This window comes from Procambarus clarkii, chromosome 42 (genome assembly GCF_040958095.1).
Source record: "Procambarus clarkii isolate CNS0578487 chromosome 42, FALCON_Pclarkii_2.0, whole genome shotgun sequence".
NCBI lineage: Eukaryota > Metazoa > Arthropoda > Malacostraca > Decapoda > Cambaridae > Procambarus > Procambarus clarkii.
The window spans coordinates 8,904,972-8,930,277 of NC_091191.1; the positions used below are offsets into that span (position 1 = coordinate 8,904,972).

The window sequence follows — 25,306 nt, forward strand, 5'->3', positions numbered from 1 at the left end:
AAATCACAATACGGTACAAGAATCCCATTAAACATTGCAGGTTAATATAGTAAGCACAGCATATAAGTGTTACACTCTTGGGGCAAAATTATTGCCCGAGGGGAACCACCGCCTCAGTCTGTCATCAAACATTGTAAACATGGCAGAGTATCTGGCATCGATTTTCGGCACCGAAAAGGATAAGTAAGAAATAGTACAGATAATTGTTAGTTATTGGTGTCTGTGTAATGCCCAGTTTCGCAGTTTGATCTCAGAAACAGTATTGATAAGATAAGCAATTGTAGATCCCAGGTGAAGTCGAAGTAGCGTAAATGAGGGCCGTCAGTGTTACAGTAATTTTTTTTTTAAACTGTAACCCAGAAAGAACAGCCTAACCTGTGAACGTAAATGTAACATAATTAGCTAGCCAACTCACCAGGACATTAGGGATTTCATTTGTATTTGTTTAAATCCCTTACCAGAAGTTTATAATTGATCATATAACAGTGTTCATGGAAATGTATTTTCTTGAAAAGTCACTGATGCACATAATAATTATAATACAGTAATAATAATAATGTTTATTCAAGGAAACACATACAAAATGAGTTACAAACAGAATGTTGGATTTCTAGATAGAGCTAGTACATACTATGGCTCAAGCCACTAATACGCACAGCGTTGCACAGCATGTATAATCATTTCTGACAAGCCTTAAAGTAAACAAAATATTTTAGGTATACATTAATAATATGTAGTGATTTGTAAGCAACAGGACATAGTTAAAATACTTAAAACAAGTGATCAAGGTGTACATTGAGACTGCCATAATGTACTGTAATTTTAAAGTTTAATAGAAGTATAGTCAGTTTTAAATTAATTATAACTAGACCTAGTTGACATAGTTAATGTTTGAAAGTTATATTTATTGAATTACATGTTAGACAGCACAGTATGAGGTGAATACTTGAGAGTAGGTTTGGCGTACTATTGGGAGAAAATTAGATTCTTTGCTTAAATTTTGAATATTGTATATATTTAGCACTTCCTTTCTTCATTAGGAAGGGAATCCCATATTTTAGGTTATCATGTTTGCATGGCCTGCTTGCATAGAGTCAGCCTTGAGAAATGTTAAATAGTGTAGTAGTAAGTAATATTATTGTAGTAATATTATAACAGTACCTGTAAGTAATATTATCCGTGGCACAGTGGTAAGATACTCGTGGCGCAGTGGTAAGATACTCGCCTGGCGTTTCGCAAGCGCCTTGCCTTGGGTTCGAATCCTGGCCGGGGAGGATTGACTGGGCGCCAATCCTTAACTGTAGCCTCTGTTCACCCAGCAGTGAATGGGTACCTGGTTGTTAAACGATTCGGCGGGGTCGTATTCCGGGGAAATTAGGGTTAAGGACCTGCCCGAAACGCTACGCGTACTAGTGGCTTTACACGAATGTAAAACTCTTGTATGTAAATAAGTAGTGGGTTCTTACAAATATAAAGACCCATGTTTTAACATCATGATGATAGAATGAAAGAAACTTGGCAATAAATAACTTTTCAGCATTTTAGAAGTTTAGGGGAGAATGTTTTCAGGTAATAGTGATTGTTCAAATTTGTGGATTAATTTAAGTATTGTAATTTAAATTGCTTGAGTAAATTTCATAAATCTGTGTTGATGAACATAGGTTAGGGTGGCAAACAGGAACCTTTCATAGTTACTAGATGGCTATTAATAATATTCTGTCATGTTTTAAAATATAAGAAATTCAGAATGAGTTTCAGTACTTGCTTGTACATTACTGTATAAGCAAGTACTGTAGATACAGCATTTATTCTTTCTGTGAAAAATGGAGGATGAATATTTTTAAGTGTATTGTATTTCTGTATTGTTACATATTGCATTTAGTATCTACTGAGATACAGAATGTTATAACATCATTCTTCTGCTTGAATAAGATTGTCAATGCAAGTTAAAGATCTTCCCATACTATTTAGGAATGTGACAGTGCCTAATTAAAATAAAAACGGTTTAGATTAAGAAAAGGTTTGGCCTGTTTATTGAGTTTACATTCTTACACTGTATGCCAGTAAATAGAAAGATTGGTTTATATATAAAAAAGGTTCAATATTTTAACCCAGTATTAATGGCAAAAATACAGTACATTAATATTCATATGTTTTTCTTGATAAATCTTGTATTTCAGAGTGAACTGTAGCTTCTACTTCAAAATAGGAGCATGTCGTCATGGAGATCGCTGTTCAAGAATTCACAACAAGCCAACATTTAGTCAGGTAATTGTCTCTAGAGTACATTTTAAGCCAATGTATAATGTCTTATTTTGGGATCTACAAATGAGACAGATTTGAGTACTTCTTAATTTTTGTATTTTTTCCTTACATTTCTATTTTTTTTTTTACATTTCTGATGTTGCAAGTAGAACTTCTTTTTGTTTCAGGAAATGATTTGCCAAGTTCCATCTATACAAAGATGATCTCATTTAGAGAAGTAATTTTACTGATAATTATACAAAAAATATGTGTTACAGTAAATCATTAATTGTAAATTAATAAAAGTTCCCTTGGTTATTTTTCCAGTCAGCTATCAGTAAAATTTGGTAAACATTAAAAGTGTTACATCTGTTACTAAACTTAAAAAAATGTTTGAATCTGAACATGATTAGATTTTATCCCTAGATGAGTCATGCTGATTATCCTATGCGGGATTTTGTCATCATTAAGTACTAACTGGTAGCACAAGCGTTAGTTGTTTTTTCCCTTCTCTCCTCCCCTTTTGTGTGATCCACTGAGTTGTGTCTTTGTCTTTTTATCTAGCCATGTATGATCACTCTGAGCCCAGGTTATCATACCCATGCAGCAAACTCAGCACCAATACGCACATACACTTGGTAGAGTGAAAGATGGGTTAGTATACCTTTGTTATTTACTTTTGTGCCACATTTGGTAGCAATAATGGTTATTTGCAGCTGTATATATATATAATATATATAATATATATATATAATATATATATATAATATATATAATATATATATATATATATATATAAATATATATATATATATATATATATATATATATATATATATATATATATATATATATATATATATATATATATATATATATATATGCATATATATATATATATATATATATATATATATATATATATATATATATGCATATATATATATATATATGCATATATATTTATGCATATATATATATATGCATATATATATATATATATATATATATATATATATATATATATATATATATATATATATATATATATATATATATATAAAATATACCAAGAGGGGGAGAATTCAACAAGTTCGGTTTTAATAAACAGTTTAATAGGAACAAATGAACCAAGACCATAAATATGCTGAGAAAGACAACTAGGTAATGCAAAGTTCAACTAGTGTTTTGAGAAAATAGGCACAATAGCATTAGATTATGTTCAATTCACACCACTCAGGAGAAAGAGAAAAAGATGCAAACTAGAATGAGAATTGAGTTCTCTTTAGGCAAAGAAAACAAGTAGCAGAACATCTCAAACGCTACACTTCATCCCAAGAACGACAAAGAAGGCTAAGTAGAGAAACAGAAACGATAGAGTTAAAGTAGCAAGAATCATATGAAATCCAGGAGAGGCAAAGAGAGCAAAAGGCCATAAGTGAAATAGAGAGGAATCCAAGATACTTTTCTTCTATGCAAAATCTAGAACAAAAACTATATTCAAGTATTGGGCCCTTGTGCAAGGGGTGATGGAACTTTCATAGATGACAACAAAGAAATTATTGAAATACTGAGAAAAGTACGATTCTCTTTTTCAGTAAATCTCTGAACACATTGAAGGTCAATGACCCAAACCGATTCTTTATGAATGTAATACCACCATTGAACCATATGTCACATGTCACCCCTAACCTCACTAGACTTTGAAGTAGCCAGAGCATGGTCTTGCATTCTGCACCAAGTCTGGACTCCTGGAATTCTATGTTCATCAAGAATTGCAAAGAATAACTATCACAGATCTTAAACATCTTTTGGAGATGGAGCCTCGATACTGGTGTTAACCTCCCGACATACTAGTACTGTATTTAAACAGTGTAGATTGTTCACTTCACAAAGGAGGTAGTAAAGCAGATGCAAATAAATAATGAACCAATAGCTCTAATATCACATATCATAAAAATCTTTGAAAGAGTTATAAAAAATAAGTTTACAAAACACACAGATATCTACTTAACCCTGGCAACATGGGATGAAAAACACGAATTTTTCATGGAAAGAAAAACAGAATGCAGATGTGGTATACACGAACTTTGCAACGGCATTCGATAAATGTTTCCCTGGAGTGATAACACATAAAATGAGATCATTGAGAATAACTGGTAAAGTAGGATGGTGGATACTCAATTTTCTGTTGAACAGAACACAGAGTAACAGTCAACCATATAAAATAGAGTCCAAGGGCAGTTAAAAGCTCTGTACATCATGGTACAGTCCTTGCACCACTTTTCCTTATTCTCATATCAGATATAGACAAAAATACAAGTCACAGCTTCATATCATCCTTTACAGATGACACAAAAGTCAGCATGAAAATTACCTCTATTGAAGACATTGAAAAACAACAAGCAGATATTAATAAAGTTTTTGACTGAGCAGTAGAAAACAACTTGATGTTAAACAGTGATAAATTCCAGGTACTCAGGTACAGTAAAAATGAGGACCTTAAACATAATACAGGGTACAAAACACAATCTTATCTTCCCATAGTAGGAAAGCAGCATGTAAAGGCTTTGGGAATAATGTCTGACAACCTAACATTTAGGGAGCATAACCAAGCAAATATTGCGTCAGCCAGAAAAATGATAGGATGGATTACGAGGATTACCAAATTACGATAGGATTTGGATTACTTTCAAATCCAGGGATCCTTTCACAATGGTTATACTGTACTATTCAAATCACTTGTGCTATTCCGGCTTGAGTACTGCTCAGTACTCACTTCCCCGTCTGAGAGATTGGTGAAATAGAGGGAATACAGAGAACATGTATGGCATACATAGACATGATAAAGCACCAAAATTATTGGGATCATCTCAAAGCTCTCAAAATGTACTCACTAGAGAGGAGATGAGAGAAATATCAAATAATATAAACGTGGAAAATACTGGAGGGCCAAGTCCCAAATCTACACATTAAAATAACATACAGGCATGAATGATATGGAAGAAAATGCAGAATAGAAGCAGTGAAGAAGAGGGGTGCCATAGGCTCAGTCAGAGAGCACTGTATAAACATTAGAGGTCCACACTTGTTGAACATACTCCCAGTGAGTATAAGAAATATTGCCTGAACAACCATGGGCATCTTCAAGAGAAAACTAGATAGTTTTCTTCAAGAAGTGCCGGACCAACCAGGCTGTGGTGGATATGTGGGCCTGCAGGCCCACATATTCTGTTAGACCAAGCTCTCACAAGTCAAGCCTGGCCTCGGGCCAGGCTTGGGGAGTAGAAGAACTCCCAGAACTTCATCAAGAAGGTATCAAGCAGGTATAGGTTCAAGACAGGGTGCTCATGCCTCTCTCAATTGCTAGACCAGTATAACGTGGAAGACAAGCAAGACTAATGTAATATCCACAAATTTTATAAAAGCTTTTGACAAATGGTGTTATTGCACACAAAATGTGTACAATAGGAATTACTGTAATGGCAAAGTAGGGAGTTGGATCTTTAAGTTCCTAATAAGCAGAGCCTAGACTGTAATAGTCAACTAAGTAAAATCTGGGTCATCCATAGTGAAAAACTCAGTCCCCCCAAAGTACTGTGCATGCTCCATTACTTTTTCCAAAGTCTCATATCAGACTTTGACAAGGATGCAAACTATACTATGGAATCATCCTTTGTAGTTGACACTTGGATTTTCATGAGAATAGACAATACTGTACTGATATAGAGGACACAACAAACCTCCAATCTGATGTTACTCAAGTCTTTCAATGGTCCACAGAAAAAATATGATGTTTAATGAGGATAAGATCCAGTTACTGCACTTGGGAAACAAAATTAAATATCAAAACAGAAACCACAAAGTACTGCACTCCAACATGCTACTGAAGGAAAAAGCAGTGTAAAAGGTTTATTAGTAATAATGTCAGAAGACCTTACTATAAAGAACTGAACAGCGTAACTGTCACAACTGCAAGAAAAATGACAAGAAGGGTAACAAGAACTTTTCAAACAGTTGCCACACCAATGATAATTTTTAAGACACTCATGATCTCTTGTGGAATATTGTTGCATGCTAACAGCTCACATTCAAAGCTGGAGAAATTGCTAACCTGGTGAGTGTGCAAAGCTCTTTTACTGCTAGAATCCACTTAATAAACCATCTAAATTATTGGGGCTGCTTAAAATTTGTAAATATGTATTCCCTAGAGTGCAGGCAGAAGAGGTATATGATAATTTAGGTTTGGAAAATAGTAGGAGGACTGATTCCAAATCTGCATACAGATTCTACACAAGACCAGAAGGTATGGCAGGATGTGTAAAATAGTCCTATTGAAAAGCAGAAGTACAATAGACATGCTAACATCCGTGACCTCTGCTGACAATGTTCCTGCATATTTCTGAAGAGTTGCGCTATAGTTATAAAGTGAACAGAAGTTTACAAAGATTTTAAATTTGACAATGGTAAAATGTATCATTGAACTGCTATAGTGAAAGTGTCAAAATGCAAACAAGCCAACATTTGTAAGGAAAGGAAATGATTATTCCAGTTATAAGGCAAAATCACAGAGTGCAGTACTGTATCAGGTGTTTTATTTAGTGAATAAATGTTTCAACCAAATATAAAGGGCATATCAGCTAACACAGTCTTTTTTCTAAATCCTGTTAAATTAAAACAAATTAATTTACCTTGCTAGTAGCTCTATAACTTTATATTCTACATTCATTCTCTTAACATACTGTATAATAGTGAGGCATGGAGCAGTTTGATTCAAATACAGTACTCATAATAAAGGAAACTCTAGGAAATGAATTTTATTAGATGAAGTGATGTACATTAATTGTTAGTAAATATGATTTGTGTTACTGAACATGATGAGCAAGGTAAAAAAAAAATACATCGAGAAGTAGTTTGGAATAAGTTTGAATGCTTAACAAGAAATTTATATTTTTAATGGCCTTTAAGTCTCATGTATTTATATTCCATTTATACTTTAATTTAGGTATGTTAGAATAGCTAATGTACCTATAGATTGTGATTATATGATTGTGTTTAGCATTTGCAGTTTTTAAATGCTGTGTTTGTTTACAGTGTGTTCCGGATATGCTTTATGCAATATTCATCCCCTCTTCCAGTAAATAGGTAAAGGTAAAAGTAGTTCTCCACTATGTTCCTCAAAAAAAAAGATGAGGAAGGAGAACTAAAATTTTAAACTGTCAAAGAGTTAAAGGATTTTAAGGTGTTACTAACATAAGGTTCATACTGTCAAATATTGCAGGTTCAAGATCAGTTTTAAAAGTTTGTCTTTTTGTGTTCCAGGATTATTATTACACAGATGTATGTTTTTATAAGATTAATACTGTTTAGTACATTAACCATTAATTTTAACATTCTAACAAGGTGAAGCAAATGAAAGGATGTAATATATCAAGAGATCCAGTGATTAGTCTGGCACTACCAAAATATTTGCATTTTACTAAAAATGTGATCAGTTTGGAAAAAAACAAGCACACTACAGTTCAGTCTGGGAGAGCTCCATCAATGGCTTCCAGTTGCTAGCCGCTCAGGATATCTCCCCGCATTTCAAATTGCACCATGCCCTTGGAACTTATTAAAAGCTTACCCGAGACCAGATCCCAAAACCCGGTCCCTTCACAGAGGTGCAGAGAGCAGAGGATTCTAGATCACTGAGAAAGTAGCCATCAGAAAGGTAGAGAGAGATGAAACAACAGCAAGGTAAAGGTAAACAAAACAAAACAAGACATACAGTAGTTTGGTGTTTTACTTGCTGATGCAGGTTTTTTGGCTCTACTTTTGGCCCCTCAGGCTTCTCAGGCAGCTGCGGCTTTGCAGGTCTTTTTTTTTTCCTCATGATGTGTTGTGGCTTAGTGTCAACGTGGATGCATGAATTGTCCTTTGTGTGTTTTCTTAATTTGGAGTAGAGGAGGTTGGTGGCTTCCATCTCTCCTGTTTCATCCGAGGTTCAGGGACTGGTTAAGGTTTGCTGTAGGACTTGAGGCTCTGCTTTTTGGCTTGATTATTGTTCCTTGGTTCTCCCCTGTTTAGCTTGGGTAGTTTTTTTACTTGACAGCATCTTCTAGATCTCAGGTGAGTTTTTTTACCTGACTGTATCTTCTAGATCTGTTATGGCTGCCTCAATGACTGGCCATTTTGGACTCCCAGCTAGTCCACATGTCTACAATCCAAGGTTTGTTCTTTTCCCAGCCATCTGTGTTTGGGTTCCTGGTGTTCTGGTGGAAGTTCCAGTTGGTTCTGCTCAGCCTTAGTTTCTGACCCTTCTGGCTTGGTGTCCAAACCTAGGCATCTTTCCACAGCACCACCTCTTTCAGCAAATCAGCCAGAGACCTTCACAGTTCAAGGTTCTCTGATCTTCATGTGTAGAGTTGCTGACCATGGTTTGTCACTATCTGTGAGGTGCAGAGGTGGTATCCCTCTTGCGTTTTTTTTGGCTCTCTGACATTTGTAACTTTCAGCTTTGGTGGTCCTCTGGTCTGATATCTGGTGTTGGTTTTGGAAGTCTTACAGGGTTAGCAGCTTGTTACCTGGTCTGATTCCTGTCCTGGTCTCTTACCTTTGGGGGTTTGTTCTTTTCTCTTGTCTTTCCTTGGTAAGTCTGTTTTTCTCAATAGCCAGCTACCTACAATGCACCACTCTTTGGCTACTCCAGTAAACTGGCATTAAATGTAATGAAATGCTTCTTTCTGGGGATGCCTCAGTGGCTTCCTGGACCCCCTCACTTCCTACCAGGTGCATTGGTTGGTTATTCTCAAGCTCTGAAATGATGCATGTTGATATGGGGAGCTGCCAACTCCCATGGTACTGCCAAGTCACATGGTACTGCCAACTCCCATGGTGTTGCCACCTAGTGGTGGCCAGGTGTAACCATGGAGTAATGGCCTAACTACTGGTAGATTGTTTGCCGAGTTCTTTGCTGCATTGTTTATTTACTTTCTGTGAGCCTTGCAGTTGTCTATTTTGCTTCACTTCTTCTGTGGGGTTTGTCTCTTCGATGAAGACAATCACAAATTCCCTGCTCCTCTGTGAGAAAGGCAGATTTTGGTGTCTTGTCTCTGGTAAAATTTTAGGTACTCGCAAGGGCTGATGTAACTTGTGGGTATGGAGCTGTGTTAGTGTGGCTAACTACAGGGCCCCCACCAGAAAGAAGCATTTCATTACATTCAGTGCTGGTATTTTATTTGTTAAATTTCAAGGTTTTGCCTGGTAGTGCTTGTGTGGTTGTATCAAAGACATGAGATTTCTGTGAATATCTTAAATGATAAGCATTGCATTTTTAATTGAATTTCCTTAGGAATGTCCTGTCCTTACTTCTTTGTGGACTTTAAAAATCCTGCCTTTACTTCCTTAAAATACCTCATTCTTAGCAGTACAGTTCAGCCATATGTCACCACATTATCAACAGCACAGCTCAGGTGTGGAAACTGTATTGGAGGGGATCGAAAAATCCCCTTTAATGTTTTGTATATTTATGTATGTACTGGTACGTACATACATACATACATATACATGCACACACACATACATACATACATGCACACACACATATCCACATATATATATATACACACATTTTGTATTCTAGATTGTTGGAGCAGGACAGTGGGATCGATCCTGTCATCCTGCTCCAATTATTATGCCATAGATGTATCATTTTATTTTGATTTCATTGTGTATTTTATTGCAAATCATAGTCTATACTATAGTACAAAAATTTTGAGTATTTTTCAAAAGATAAATTTTAATGCTATTATTTTATACAGCATTTTAGTTGGAAGAGTGCTTGGTGATCACTGACTATACAGTATTAGAGTTTGTCTCCTTCAGTTGCCACTGAAAAGAAACTTAAGTTGAAAGTTGAACTTTTAGCTTTCGAAGTTGAAAAGAAACTTAAGACGTCTAGTGTGAATTCTTGCCTTTTTTCCATATTTAAATAGAGTTAATAATAATGCGGTACTGTATTTCTGCGAATGGGTAGCCACATCTGACTGAATCACACAAACTTTAGTGTAATAAAAACATAATAACTCAACGGCTTCTGCATCTGTTGCTAGCTACCTGGATAGCTCCACCCAATTCAATCCATGCCAGGCCTTTGCTTGTCTCCTTAATCCTACCAGAGTTCCGAGGCCGAAACCTAACCTCCTGTATAGAGGTACCAGGAGCAAAGCGTTCTAAATTACTCTAACCAAGAAAGTGCCACCAGAAAGGTGGTTAAGACAAAATAATCAGCAGGTTAAATAGAACTGAAAACAAAACATGAGACATTGAACTTGGCAAAACAGGTCACTCATTAGTTCCATCTGTGCATCCAGTTCCTCGATTATATCCACCGCAGCCACCACTTTGGCTGTGGTGGAGTGATGAAATCTCGCAATGGCATCACAGATTCGTGAGTGCTCATGGGGCAAGATGAAGTGCCACCAGAAGGATCACCCAGGAAAGATGAAGCCGTTCAAGTGGCGAGAATTGCTGCAAATATATTTTTATGGATTTATTCAAGTGCAATGATGCATTGGGCTGTCAGTTATGTTCTTTACATCACAAAACATGTAAAACAGTATGCACAGATATATTCCTGTCAGTAATATGCACTCCACATTATAATATTAGAATAATAAAGCATACTGTTTTTGTTATCACACTGCATTCACATATTATACACAACTATCTCAATATTTATGCAAAGTGATGAAGCAAAGTACTGCCGATATACTATGTACACTGCTAACACTAGCCAAAGCACTACTATTATCAGAATCGTGGTCACTAAATCCTGTATATGAATATTTTTCACATGTTCATTTTCTAAAGGAACGTGGTCTCTTTGCATGATGCATAAATGCGCCAAACTGCAACTTTGTGCTGTTATTACTAATATTTACTATTACAGTACTAATATTGCACTTCTTACTGTGAATGTCATCAAATTCATTAAGTTAGCTGATATCTGATCCTTGTACATAGTATTTATTGCTATCAGGATCTTCTATATCACTATCATTGTTAAATTATTGCAGTTACTTATTTCATCATTAAGTGATGCTGGAAGCACGAGCTGCATGGTGGTGCTATGAGTTGCTGCTGCATGTGCTACTCATGGAAAGGTGCCCACGATTTTTTTCCAAGATGGCATCTGTTTACTGGAGGTCTGAAGAAGCAGATGTGATCCCAGTATAACTGCAGGAGCTTTAAATCCTATGTTGGGCCTAAAATTTACACTGTTTGAAATATGCATCACTTATGAAATACCCATGGTTGATATGTGCAATTGAAGGCTCAATAGAAATTGTAAAGGGGCCAGAGAACAAAAGAAACAAAATTGTTATCAGTATACGAAGAGGCCAAAACCACAAACATACCAGTACAGTACTACAAACTTACACAAAACAACTTCACAACAGTGAAAAGAGAGAGAGAGAGAGAGAGAGAGAGAGAAACTTTGAGAAGGGAATAGCAGATGAATGTAAAACAACCCAACCTCTTCTATAAATTCATAAAAAGTAAATTGCAGTTGAGAAAGAAAATCAAATGCTACAAATGGGAGACAGACTCAAAGGGACTGAAAAGGAAATGTATGAAACGCTAAACAAATATTTCCAAAGTGTGTTATTGCGGGATGAGATTTTCATCAAACCAGCTTGAATATAAATTTTTATTATGTAACTTATAGAAGTATATATATGTAGAGCATATAGAAGTGGCTAGGGATTAGGTAGAAATACTACTCAAGGAGCTAGACAGAAATCAAGTAGTCAGGTCAGATAGTCTCTCACCTTGAATACTAATGAAATGTGCACCCAAGATTAGTGCCTTGCTACAAATTATCTTCCAAGTATCCTTACAAACAATGAACCTATCTCATGTATAGAAAAACAAACATTGTACCAGTCTGTAAAAATGGAAACGGAAGACCCTCTAAACTATAGACCTGTGTCAGTGACAAGCATGGTAGGAAAAGCACTAGAAAAAATAATTGAAGTCAAATGGGTAGAATACCTGGAAAGAAACTACATACAGTAATAATGGACACACAGTTTGGTTTTTGACTGAGAAGATTTTGCATTACAGTATTACAAATTATCTTAGTTTTTATAATAGGTTATCTTGAGATGATTTCGGGGTTTAGCGTCCCCGCGGCCCGGTCCTCAACCAGGCCTCCTTTTTGTTACACACCCCAGGAAGCAGCCCATAGCAGCTGTCTAACTCCCAGGTACTTATTTACTGCTAGGTAACAGGAGCATCAGGATGAAAGAAATATTTTGCTCATTTGTCTTCGTTTCCACTGGGAATCGAATCCGGAACCTCAGGGCTACGAATCTGAGCGCTGTCCACCCAGCTGTCAGGCGCCCCACATCAGAGATATTGCAGGAAAGGAAAGTGTGGGCCAATTTCATATACCTGGACTGAAAAAAAGCCTTTGACACAGTCCCATATAAGATATTTTTTCTGGAAGTTAGAATACATTGGAGGGGTAACAGGCAGACTACTAAATTAGATAAAAAAATAATCATGGTCAGAGAAATAAGAGTAGTGATCACAGGCAATGGATCTGACTGGAGATGTAACTAGCAGAGTACTGTACCTCAAGGATCATTTGTTGCACTAATAATGTTCATTATATCAGAGATCTACTAGAGAGGATATAGAGATATATGAATATGTTTGAAGTTGATACTAAATTGCTAAGGAGAGTCAAGGACTTAGATGGCCCTAATGGAGGCTTGGCCTCCAATAGGGCCTAGTTAAAATAAGTAAATGGAGCAACACATGGCAGATGGAATTCTCTGTAATTAATGTCGCTTAATAAAATGTGGAAGTGGGGAAAACAGGCCACACTTATCCTACATATTAAGTGAAAAGATACTAAAAACCACTGACAAGGAATGAAGTGGTTCTGGATAGTAAGCCGTCACTAGAGGAGCACATAAAGGGCATTGTGAGAAGAGCCTACAATACGCTAGCAAATTTCTGAATATATGGGTGGAGAATTACCGTATTAAAGAAACTTTATGACATTTGTGACACTAAAATTGGAATATGTAGCAGTCGTGTGGTGGCTGATCACTACATACAAAATTTACTAAATAAACAGGCAGGATTTTTTTTAAACCTGCAACTTCAAGAAGAAGAGGCCACAGATTCAAGTTAAGGAAACAAAGGCACTGAAAAGAAACATAAAGTTCTCTTTTGTGATCGGAGATATAGACAGTTGGAACAAGCTGTCCATTTGAATCTGTAGTTTCAAAGCATCATATGACAGATAATCAGGAAGAATCAGGAAGACAGGACATCATGAGCATAGCTCTCATCCTGTTACTATACTTAGATATTAATACACAATGCTGGGTAAATAATCTATTACCAGATTGAATTTTGTCTCTTAATGCTGATAAAAAAATGTACTGTATATTGTTTTCTTTGTGGGTATTTTTAAAACAAATTGCCAAAGGAGGCCTATGGTGTCCTTGTTCACATTTTTTGTCTGCTTAAAAGTACTGTGAATCCTTGCTGCATCTTACAGACTGTCCTCATCCTCAACCTCTACTGTAACCCCCAGAACTCTGCTAAATCAGCTGATGGATCACACTGTAAGTAAATTGAAAGTTTCTCTTACTCTTTCAGTTCACTGTATAAAACTGGCTTACTCATAATGTTGCATCAGTATGTACTACAATAAACATATTCACTTCATTAGTGTAGTTATATTTTCTTTTCTTTAACTAGAACTTTAATTTCACTCTACACATCATTGAGTCATTATATATTACAACTGTATTGGTTATTTTACTATAGGGAAATTTTGTATCACTTTGTTAATGTAGCTTTTGTGTTCATGCTCATTCATTGTCTATCCCCAGCTTTCCAGTTACTGATTTTCTTTTTTTTTTTTGAGTTTTGAGACTGTTGGTATGAGAAATAAGTCAGATGTGAAATCTTTTTACCGACGTGTTCTCTTGGAAGTTGTCAGTCATATGATAGCAAAATTTTTATTTCAACCTAAGTGAATTTAGTCCAAAGTGCATGGGAAATATTAGGGCATGTTTTTGGTTTTAGTTTAGTTCATTTATTATGCACCCCATACCCATCATGTGGGCAGTAGTGGAAAAGGTTACAGAGGCACATAATGGGCTCAGGACTGAGCCTCAAAATTCATTTAGCTAGGGAATGAACAGTAACTTTCTTGATATGGCTCCAATCATGTTTTAACAGATGGCACCAACATTTTAAAGGAAGAGTTAGAGCCTTGGAAAAGCCATTAAACGTATTTAATATGAAATTCTATGGTTCGTTTTCATTTCAAATTGCTGCATTTTGTCCATGAATACATGGATCCTTCTTCCTTTGAAAAATAAGATTTTGAGGCTGGGGGCATGGGAAATATGCTAGATGTGGTGAAATCTCTTTACTGGCAGGTTCTCCTGGTAGTCGTTCATCATATTACAGGTTAAAATTAGAATTATGCTCAGTGAAATTTGCCCATAAAGCATGGGAAATTTTAGAGTATGATTGGTAATTTAATATGGCTCCTATCACATTTTCAGTGATTTTTGTATAAGAAAACATTATAAAAAAAAATCTGAAGCCATGTATTTTTCTTAAAAAATTACATCTCACACATGCCTCTTCAATGCATCTCTGGTTGCAATGAATCTCTCATTCCAATGAATCTGAATTGATCACTTATAGCTTGCCAAATCAAGGTTGCACTGTACTGTATGTGGAAAAAAGACTAACATAGTTCAAATCTACAAAAATTCTTGCAAAGATACAGGTCTAAGTTATTTACCTGTATCATTGACAAGTGTGGTAGTCAAATAAATAAATAATAAAATACAGTAATTGTAACCAATTAAGTAGAATATTGGAAAGAAATGACATAAGAGACAGTATGGCTTTCGAACAAATCTACTGAGCTTTTATGATAGAGCCTAAGAGATTTAACAGGTAGGAGATGGTTGGGTTGACCATATCTATTTGGACCTAAAAAAAAATTTTGACAGTCTCACACAAGAGGTAATGTATCAGACGGAAGAAATGTTACAAGCAGAGCACCACAGGGTTCAGTACTAGTCTCAGTACTGTTCATAGTCTGTACCATATAACTCACCTACCAGAAGGAATTCAGAGTTAAATGAATATGCTTGCTAACTAGTTACATTCCCTAGATTGCTGATTTTATGAATTGGAAACATTTTCTAGGCTTGAACAGCAATTGTATGTCGCCGAAACGGTCCTATTTTCTTGATTTGACCTCTATCACATTTCACAGTCATTAGGTTAAATGGCAGTGAATGGGATCTGTATTGTAAATACTGTACTGTATTATCAAAATGCAATGCAAAATATTTTTGTTTTGTTAGTTTGAACTTTATTATTTTTCTTACTTCTCTGTTTATATTTTGTACAGCATGCCTCATTCTCTTTATGTATTCTTATTTCTAAGTGCAAAGAAGTAGCAGCTTCATCTTTTATCAGCTAGCCAATCCAGAATACAAAATTCTTCAGCAAATATTCCATGCATTGTGGTTTGGTCCTCATCAAGTGCTGGTTAATAAGGTGAGAGTTATGAAAGATTAGGAGCTATTTTGCATGCAAATTTTGTTTTGAACAGGTAGAGGCATACTTGATACAGATGTATAGAATTACATATAAACAGAATTGGGATGTTGAGCTAATTATTAACTGAATCTTTCAGCCACAGTTAGTGACGAAGAAATGCAAGAACACTATGACAACTTTTTTGAGGAAGTTTTTGTAGAATGTGAGGATCGCTATGGAGAAATTGAGGAGATGAACGTTTGTGACAACCTTGGTGATCATCTAGTGGGCAATGTTTACATCAAGGTTAGAAATTTTGCATGGTTTATTATTAATCTTTCTTTGGAGAGCCCTTACAGCTTCCTGGAGCTAGGCTAATGTGTGATATATTAGACCGGGGCATTAGTCTATGGAGTTCACCCTACCGGGGACCACGAGCCAGAACTTGGCCCACTCAAGAGAGGTTTCAGGGAGCAATGGCCCTGGAAAACCCAGGGTCGTGTGACCCAGCCTGTGGTGGCATTGGGTGGCTCCTCCTCTGCAGGGTTCGGGGCTGACGGGGCAGGCTTCTTCCGCTGTGCTTTGTCAGGTCATCTCGGAGTGGGTGCGCTTGGGTGTAGTCGAAAAGACGCCATCCCTCTGGTGAATTTCTCTCCTGTTCCCAGGGCCGAAACGGGACTGTGTGGATCTGCAGTTCATTCTGGACTAGTCCCGTCTGAACCCTTGGATTCCTTACCCCTCCTTTCGGATGACCACTCTGTCTCAGGTCCGGCTTCTTTTGGAGCCGGGTGCCTGGATGGTGCCCCTATACTTCTAGGACATGTATTGGCACATTCCTATTCATCCAGGGTTCAGAGATTGGTTAGGTTTTGTGGTGGGGTGTCAGTTTTACCGCTTTGGCTGGCCAATCTGCATTGGCTGCCGTGTTTGGCAACATGTCTTGGGCTGTTATTCGGGCACGGGGATTTTGGAGGTCGAACAGGGTCCTGGCCGCCTGTTATTTGGTTAACGTTCCTGTTCCTGGGTGTTCCTGTGTTGCTTTGGGTCGCAGGTTGCAGCCAGTTGTCTTGACCTCGTGTTGAGGAGTATGTGGCGGCCACCTCCTTAGTAAGTCCCTCTTTTTCCTTATCTTTGGTTATGTAGCTCCAGGGAGCCGTAGGGGCTCCCCACAGAAACCAGTGTTGAGTGTAATGAACCCCCATTTTTTGGGTGAGCCCCAGAGGCTCTTTGACAACACTCCCTCCTTCCAGTTGGCGGTTTTTCGTGTTGTTTGAAGCTTAGCTTCTGAACTGGAGTGCTAGATAACCGGCACGGGGAGTGGAGAGCTGCACGGACAAGCTGTGCGGCAGTGGAGTGTGACGTTTGCTTGTTTCCTTGGAATTGGAGGGAGTTCTGCTTCTCTTTTCATTTTTTTTGTACATTTCTTACCATGTGGGGTTTTTGTTATGCCTACCTTTCTGGGTGCCTAACCCTGGTCAATGGCAGATAAGAAAAAAACAACTACAGGGTGGTTTTCCAGGGTCATTGCTCCCTGAAACCTCTCTGAGGGGGCCAGGTTCTGGCTCGTGGTCCCCGGTAGGCAAAACTCCATAGACTAATGCCCTGGTCTAATACTGTATATCACACATTAACCCGATAGCTTCAGGGAGCTTCCGGGACTCACCCAGATAATGCCATCTCATTACATTCATTGCTGGTTTTTTGGGGAAAGTTAAGATTTCATAAAGGTAATACTTAAGTGTAATTAATTAATCTCGATAAACAAAATATATAAATAGCATTTTTATTGTGATGCATAGTGGACCCTTATATAACTTGCAGTTTTTTAATATAGTACATTTCTCTGCCAACCCATCCTACAAAAAAAATGGTACCTAAACCCTCTGATTGAATAATACAAAATATGGACTGTTTCTGGGAGCAAGAGTCCATCTGTACTTTTGGAATTCTGAAAGGCATAAAAATTTAAACAGTCTATCCAAAACCTAATCTTTCTTATGCCTAAATAAGCCATCATAAGCCTAAATTATATAATCATTGACCAGATTTAGTGCAAATATGTACTATACTAGGCCTGAGAAAAGTTAGGTTTGGGTGTTGCTATTTTTCTCTTGCTCTGTGAAAAATCAGTAGTACAAAATAAGGACTTTTATCTCTGGTATAACTGTCCATGTATTTTGTACATTCCATCCAAAGTAGCTATAGGTACTATAACTTTTGACATAACACAGCTTTCATTTAGTGGCCAATAATTTAAAATGCGCATACTATTTTTATATAATGTGTCTTCACCGCATGCTCTCCCGTTTACTTTAGCAAAAAATAACCAAGGACTTGGCTTCTTTCTCAGTCAACCTGTAACTTCAAGAACAAAGAGCTCATAGGTTTAAGCTAAGAAAACAAAGTTGCCAAAATATGTACAATACAATAGTGAACTTTTGTACACTGTGTTCTGAAAAAATTTAATTTTGTGAACAGAGTTGTGGATGATTGGAATAATTTAAACAAGAGGGGTGGTAGATACCAAAACCACTGTGATAATAGACAGGATGCCATGAGCATAACTCTCATCCTGTAACTTTGCTTAAGTACTGTAATTATACACACACACTGATCCACTCTCACATGCACCCATGAACTTTTATATAATATACATCAACCCATACTGACATCTACCAGCTCTTACCCATATACATCAACATTTAGCCACTCACACGATCTTTTACCCATATCCACCAACTCTTACTAATATCCACCAGCCTTTACCCATATCCACCAGCCTTTATCTGTATCCACCAACTCTTACCTACACATACATACCAACTTTTACCCACACACCCACCAACTTTTACCCATATTCATTAACTCTTACCCACACCCATCATCTTTTAATTACACCCACCCACCCACCCACTCACTGAAACCCATGCAAATTACTTTAAATGAAGATATTCCTGTAACATACAACTTTCATTTCTGTTAACGTAATCATTATATTCCTGTTACAGTATTTAGTTTATATAGCACATTTTATATATGCCATATTCCAGGAACATAGCTGCAGTATTATATAAGGGTTGACTAGTATATTATTTACAGAAATATGGAATCTTAAGAGTATAGTATGTATGAAATTTTGAGGGTTCATTCTTTTGCTAAGTAAAGTTTTGTTGAATAGTCAATTTTAATAAACCTTAAATAGAAATTGTTCAGAATTTGTTGTCTCTGACAGTTCAAATATGAAGAGGATGCAGAGAAGGCAGTTGTAGACCTAAATAATCGATGGTTTGGAGGACGGGCCATCAATGCAGAGCTGAGTCCTGTAACAGATTTCCGTGAAGCGTGTTGTCGCCAGTATGAAATGGGGTAATTTCCAGTTTCATTCTTTCCCTATTTTGACAAGTTCTTACTTAGACAGGAAAATAAATGTAATGACTTCTTGTTCTGTAGTTAGTAAACAAAGTAAAAGTAAACAGTTGAAACCTCCAATACTAAAAGTAAAGTCACAGTTCTCCAGACACTTAAAATTATTAACATTCGTGGTAGACTAAAATATAGCTGTACTGAATAGGCTTATTATGAAAGTTAGCTCAGAAATTAAAGACAAGATATTCATCTATACAGTCGAATTCTTTCTCATATCTCAATCAGGAATCCCAGGTTTGAATCCCGGGTGGGTTGAGCATGTTTCCCATCACCTAATGCCCCTGTTTACCTAGCAGTAAATAGGTGCCCTGTAGTTAGACAGGTTGTTTTGGGGTTGCATCCTGGGGAGAGTCAATAATTTTACCCTGGGGGGGCCGCTTAATATAAGCTTAATAAATATATACACACTGACTGCCTGTCCCCAACACAGTGAATTAAATTTATTATAAAAACTGCACTGGAATAGATGCTGTTCATTCAATACCCAGGAAAATATTACCGAGAAACTTACAGCTTCCAGAGTGAGGGGTCTGGATATTTCCTATTTCTTTTTAGCCTTGACTACTCATATGTGATGGACTGGGGAGGAAAGGGGTTAACCTTGACTATGGGTCAATGGTCTTTTTCCTTCTTCCTGGGTCATGGGTTTGCTGTGGGTACATAGTTTCTGGGAACTGTACATTTTGGTTTCCTCCATTATTTCAATTACCTTCCTGAGGTGATGTCATTTCTTTCCCTGTAGGCCCTGGGGCTTGGTGCGTTTCTCTGGTACCAGGCACAGTTTCCTGTTCCGTGTTACATGCAGTGGGGTTTTAAATATTTTTTTTCCGATTCTCCAGCTCTTTGCAATAGTATTGAAGGATTATACCCTCTGCCTTTTTTTTTGGCTTCAAATAGTGAGGGTTATTTGCCCCAGGCTAATTGTGCTGTGTACCATGCTCTTTGTCTTCAGGATGGAATACCTGATTGATACCTGCTTAATGGGGTTCTGGGAGTTGTTCTACTCCCCAAGCCCAGTCTGAGGCCAGGCTTGACTTGTAAGAGTTTGGTCCAACAGGCTGTTGCTTGGAGCAGCCTGCAGGCATGCCCCACATTTTTCAATGGTGTTCCATAACTTTCAGCAAGAGGGCCTTGGTTCCATGCGGGTTGCTTCGGATCATAGTTTTCTGCCCTTAGGTCTGATGTTCAGTTTTTAGAGCTGTGTTTTCAGTTGTCAGTTCCATTGTCAGGGCATGGGTTCCTAGTTCCCTTGAGTTTTGAACACTTGTTTCTCCAGCATCTGTTGATTGGTAATGTTTGTGCTGTGGCTCCACTCCTCTGGGGCTGGTGTGCTCCCTTCTAGCCACCTCTATTTTTCAAGTGTTTTTGGTCTGTAGCCGACCTTCATCTTGAGGCAGTGTGTTTCCTTCCAGCAGCTGCCTCTCCATCTGTGTCCAGTCCCTGGACTCGTTTTAGATCTGGGTGTGGGTTTAATTCTGTTGACTATCTCTCATCCTCAGGTCAGTGGCCCAGCTGTCCTGGGCTCTGCAGAATCTGGTTCACTTCTACCTTTTGCTACTTTCCCTGTGTTTTTTTTTTTTTTTTTTTTGTTTCCCTTTCACAGTTGCTCTCTGGGCATGGAATTATTTTGGCATTCAGTTGGCAAAACCAACCAGGGACCCAGGTTGGTTTTGCTTCTTCTTGGATGTTGCTTGGCTATGACTGTGTGGCCTAGGGATGTTTGACACTGCTGTTATACCTTTACCCCATGCCCTGCTCTAACGACATTCTTATATGGGTCTGCCCTTTCAAATTCCTTGTGTTCCTTTGTTTCCCTTTCTGGAAAGCTGCTGTCCTCTGCTGAGATACCATTTGGAGTAAGCTAAGGGATCTACTGAAGAGACCCTCTCAGTAACTTCCCATTTCTAACAGTTTAAATAACAGCTTTAAAATTTATTATTTATGAGCACTTGTATTTGAAGTCTTGAACGTATGTATTTATTTTTCAGTGAATGTACCCGCAGTGGCTTCTGTAATTTTATGCACCTCAAGCCTATATCTAGAGAACTACGGAGAGAACTTTATGGCCGGAAAAGAAAAAGGTAAAAAAGGGCTTTTAGTATTGTTGCTGTTGTAGTGAATATTTATTTATGCTTTGCTATAATAATGCTAAATATTTTTTTGACACTTAAGATTTTTTTGATCAGTGACTACAGGAGTTTCAGGTTACACACTGGACCTTTTCCAATTTACTCCAAACCAAACTATAACAACATAATGTACAGTGAATCTTCGCTCTAATGAACTGCGCTCTAACAAACTCTTGAATGGTCTGCACAGTTTGTGTTTACTGCCAATTGTTCATTGGAATGCACGAATGTTAGTTTCAGTGAGGATTGTATGGCCAAGCTGCTGCTGAGCCTGGCAATTGGGATTTGGCTTTATTTGCACATGCCTAATCTAATAAACTATTGTACAGTGCATTAAAGCTTTTAAACAAACTTTAATATGATGTTATTTTATACATTATATTAAATACTAATATTTAAACAGAACAACCAAAAGTGAATATTTTTGCACTATAGAATGTTATTGAGACTCGTCCAAGCTCAAAGGAAATGTGCCAAGTCCAAATATTAACGAAATATATTTTAATGTATTAAACTTTTACATAACAAAATAAATATGAATACGTAAAAAATTAACATATCAAAACATGACAAATTATTATATAATATTATTCCGACAATAACAACTTGAAACTATGCGTAAAATTACCCAAAAAAAAAAAGTTTTAAAAATGTTGCCAAGTATCAGGTCATTTCTGCGCCGTTGAACACCAATGCTGCTTGTTTGGCTTAGTCAATGATGTTATTGTTAATTATCACATTATCTGCACTGTAATTTGCCTTTTTTTTTATTAACACGATGTCTTACTGCAGTAACCACGGTGCTGAAGATGGTAGGAAAAAGTGAAAATACGTTTCCATTGGGCAGAAAATTGACATGGCATGCGAGTGGTGTGAGGGAGGCGAGAGCGGCAACAGACTGATGGCATTGAGAAGTGAGGGAAGGGGGAAGGGAGTCCCTGACACCCTTCCTCCCTCACCACATTTTGGTGAGAAAGCTCTTAATCATTTTACATATTTTATTCCAATAATGACCATATAATGTATATATATAAATTTGAAACCAAAATTGTTTGCAGTGATCGAGCTGCTTTTTTGCAATGGTCAAAATGAAGAGTGCATAATAAATTATTTTTTTAAAGAATCTTTATATTGAGACTGGCTGACATCGTGAAAATCCTGTCATTAAAGAATGTGTGCAACACGAGTTTTCCTATAATGTAGTTATAATTTTGATAGGGAATTGTTCACCAATGATTGCACTATCATATGTGATAGTCAACATTAAGAATGATTAATAAATAAATTTCCAGTAATTTTGTTTATATTGCTGGAGAAAGGTGGGTTATGATGAATTTGTACTTTTGGGGTATACAAAGTATACCCCAAAAATTGTATAGTTGGGGTATTTGGGGTATACATATATGTACAAAGATATTTCACTATAACACAAGTGACAAACCTGTACATGTAGTACAGTGAATATACTACATATACAAGTTTACTTCTCAAGGAAAAAAACTGCGTTTTGCCAGGGTACTGAAAGGCCGAATGAAATCCCTTCTGCAGTAATCTACCTCGCCCCACATAGTTCATTTCAGCGAGTTCACACTGCACACTATCCAAATCTAGCATGACCTTCCCTAACTAAAACCTTTGTCCTTTCCTAGACAAACCTAGTACAGTACTGTATGTCCAAACGATAGGGGGGGGGGCAAGGTTAGGTGTCGTGTTTGTGCTCCTCCCTCTGTCCTAATTTAATTAAAATTACTTATTTAATTTTAGCTGTAGAAAAGATAGAAATTTCATTAATACATCAATGAACTTTTAGTAAATAATTACTTCAGCAACCAATCTGAGCATTACATTATATATGAAGTAAAACATCAAAACAAAAGTGAGTTTATTAATCCAAAGAACTATAAACATTGGAAAACTATACCATAATACAATACTGTATCAAATAATGAAGAATATTTGCTTTAAAGTTCACCTTTGTTATTTGTCTCACGTACTGAGCCAATCCAACACGATACTTGTTCAAGTATATCCTCTTAAGGGAGGTTCCTAATGCCCATTATTTCTTTAAACCATCTTTGTCAGTATACTCTTGAAAATTTACATCCTTACTATAGTATGTTGCTCAAAACCATAATGATTTAATGTATTGTCCTATATATTTGGAATATTCATAATATTGTGAGATATGCCTGTCATAGGGGAGCTACAGTCAAAACTTTTTTCTTTTAACCAAAAAAAAATAATGTTCTCACATGAATTATGGGATTGACAAATATTCTTACAGATCACCAGCTCGGGGTCGCCGTCGTAGATCTCCATCCAGGAATCGAAGATCAAGGTCCCGTTCTAGATCCAAGGAACATAGGCATGAATATCGAGAAAATTCTACTTCATTGGAAAGATATCGTTCACAATCTCAAGACAATGACCAAAGAGAGGGCAGATTTGGGCGGTTCTAAATATTAAATTAATCAAATTAATAAATGCCTATAACAAAATCTTGTCATTTTATCACTACATGAAGAACGTTAAAAATGTGTGAATTTGTGTAAACCCACTCGGTAGACTGTGATTAATGTCACAAATTATTAATTTTAGGTACAGTGAATACTCTTTATTCTGTGTGTAAATTTGAAATTATGATCTTTGTATTCGATCATTATTGTGTAGATTATTTTTCTTTTCAGAATGTTCTTAAGAATAGAGTAAGATTCAAACCCATTTAATGTTACTAGTACTTATGTAGTAATGTTACTTCACTTAAAGGTCTACAATTTAAACAACCATTCACTGAAAGGGAAATACATAGATTTTTCATGTAGCAAGTATATATTTTGCTCAATAGGCATATAATGAATATTCTGTCCAATTTATTGGACATTAAATTACTCTTACATGCAGTTGGATGATTATCCATGGAATGTGTACTGTAATTACTTTCAATAATTATTTCCTTTGTTGATTTTGATTTAGCAGAATTCATGATAGTCTGACAATTGCAAAATTTGTATTATCTTTCACTATAATGTTCTTTAATTTTTTTCAGAATTTGTTATTTTAAGTAATTTTTTTAATAAAAACATATGTTTCTATCATATTTATTTATGAATATTTATTTTTCTCAGTGAGCCATCATCAGGATACTTTAAGATACTCTTTTGGTTTGTGGCTCATTTAGAATATATTGTATATACAACTTTACATGGAATGTTTGATATTATTGACAATAAATTTCATATCCAAACTAATAAACTTACTGTTAACTAGTTTACCATCTTATTTGCTAGATTTAGTTACAGTATTATGAATGCTTTTAAATTCAAAATAAGACGATTGATCTGCATGTTCCAGACATGAATGATAATTCTCACATTATGTAGTGGGGGAAAAAATATATCCAATATAAATACTGTAATAATAATAATGTTTTATATATATATGTATATAAGGTACAAGGATTCACAGTGTAAAACTTAGATTTCACTAAAGAGCTAATTGCTTGTGCAGAATTACATGTGATAAAGCAGTAAGAGGATTATCTAGAGGTATAACCATGTGATAATGTTACGTAAGATAATCGTAACCAATAATTACCTAAATGTAGTTACAGGATGTGGGCTACGTTTGTGGTGTCCCGTCTTCCCATCATTATTAGCCCAACAATGGGCTAATAATGATGCTATCCAAAAGATGCAGATGGTGAAATAATAATACATGAATTTGCTGATGAGCACGAGACCTTGTGACCATTTAAAACTAAAGCACTGATCATAATTAATACACATTTACTTTTCAACCAATGAAAACAAAAGGGTGGACAGTTGCTTGCTTCCTCATAATGCGAACAAGCAAAGTTTACCTGCTGTATTGGACAAGTCAGGATGTGAATTAAAAGGACTGTTACTAAATTGCAATGTTTTGTTATT

General features: G+C 36.4%; 1 protein-coding gene and 1 long non-coding RNA gene across 3 annotated transcripts in view; both read left to right on the plus strand.

Annotated features, from left to right (window-relative positions):
- LOC138373600 (uncharacterized) overlaps window positions 1-25,306 on the plus strand; it is a 449,843-nt gene that overhangs the window by 93,463 nt on the left and 331,074 nt on the right. The window lies entirely within an intron of this gene.
- LOC123770287 (splicing factor U2AF 26 kDa subunit) lies at window positions 53-25,288 on the plus strand. 2 transcript variants are annotated; one of them, XR_006774323.2, is made up of 8 exons: window positions 53-183; window positions 2,181-2,268; window positions 13,808-13,874; window positions 15,983-16,131; window positions 19,058-19,191; window positions 21,240-21,332; window positions 22,173-22,348; window positions 23,665-23,803. XR_006774323.2 is itself a non-coding variant. In XM_045761993.2 (7 exons), exons 1-7 carry the CDS (start codon window positions 140-142, stop codon window positions 23,837-23,839), a joined length of 750 nt encoding a protein of 249 aa, XP_045617949.1. In that variant the 5' UTR covers window positions 54-139; the 3' UTR covers window positions 23,840-25,288. The 2 variants fall into 2 exon arrangements, 1 of the variants encoding a protein (XP_045617949.1); XM_045761993.2 differs by lacking the exon at window positions 22,173-22,348 and having other exon boundaries at window positions 54-183; window positions 23,665-25,288.

Bases quoted from the DNA above. Each gene is read 5' to 3' on its own strand.
- LOC123770287 (XM_045761993.2), top strand. From the start codon at position 140: ATGGCAGAGTATCTGGCATCGATTTTCGGCACCGAAAAGGATAA. The intron at 19,192-21,239 runs GTAATTTCCAGT...TTTATTTTTCAG, and splicing joins TGTCGCCAGTATGAAATGGG to TGAATGTACCCGCAGTGGCT. The intron at 21,333-23,664 runs GTAAAAAAGGGC...ATATTCTTACAG, and splicing joins TATGGCCGGAAAAGAAAAAG to ATCACCAGCTCGGGGTCGCC.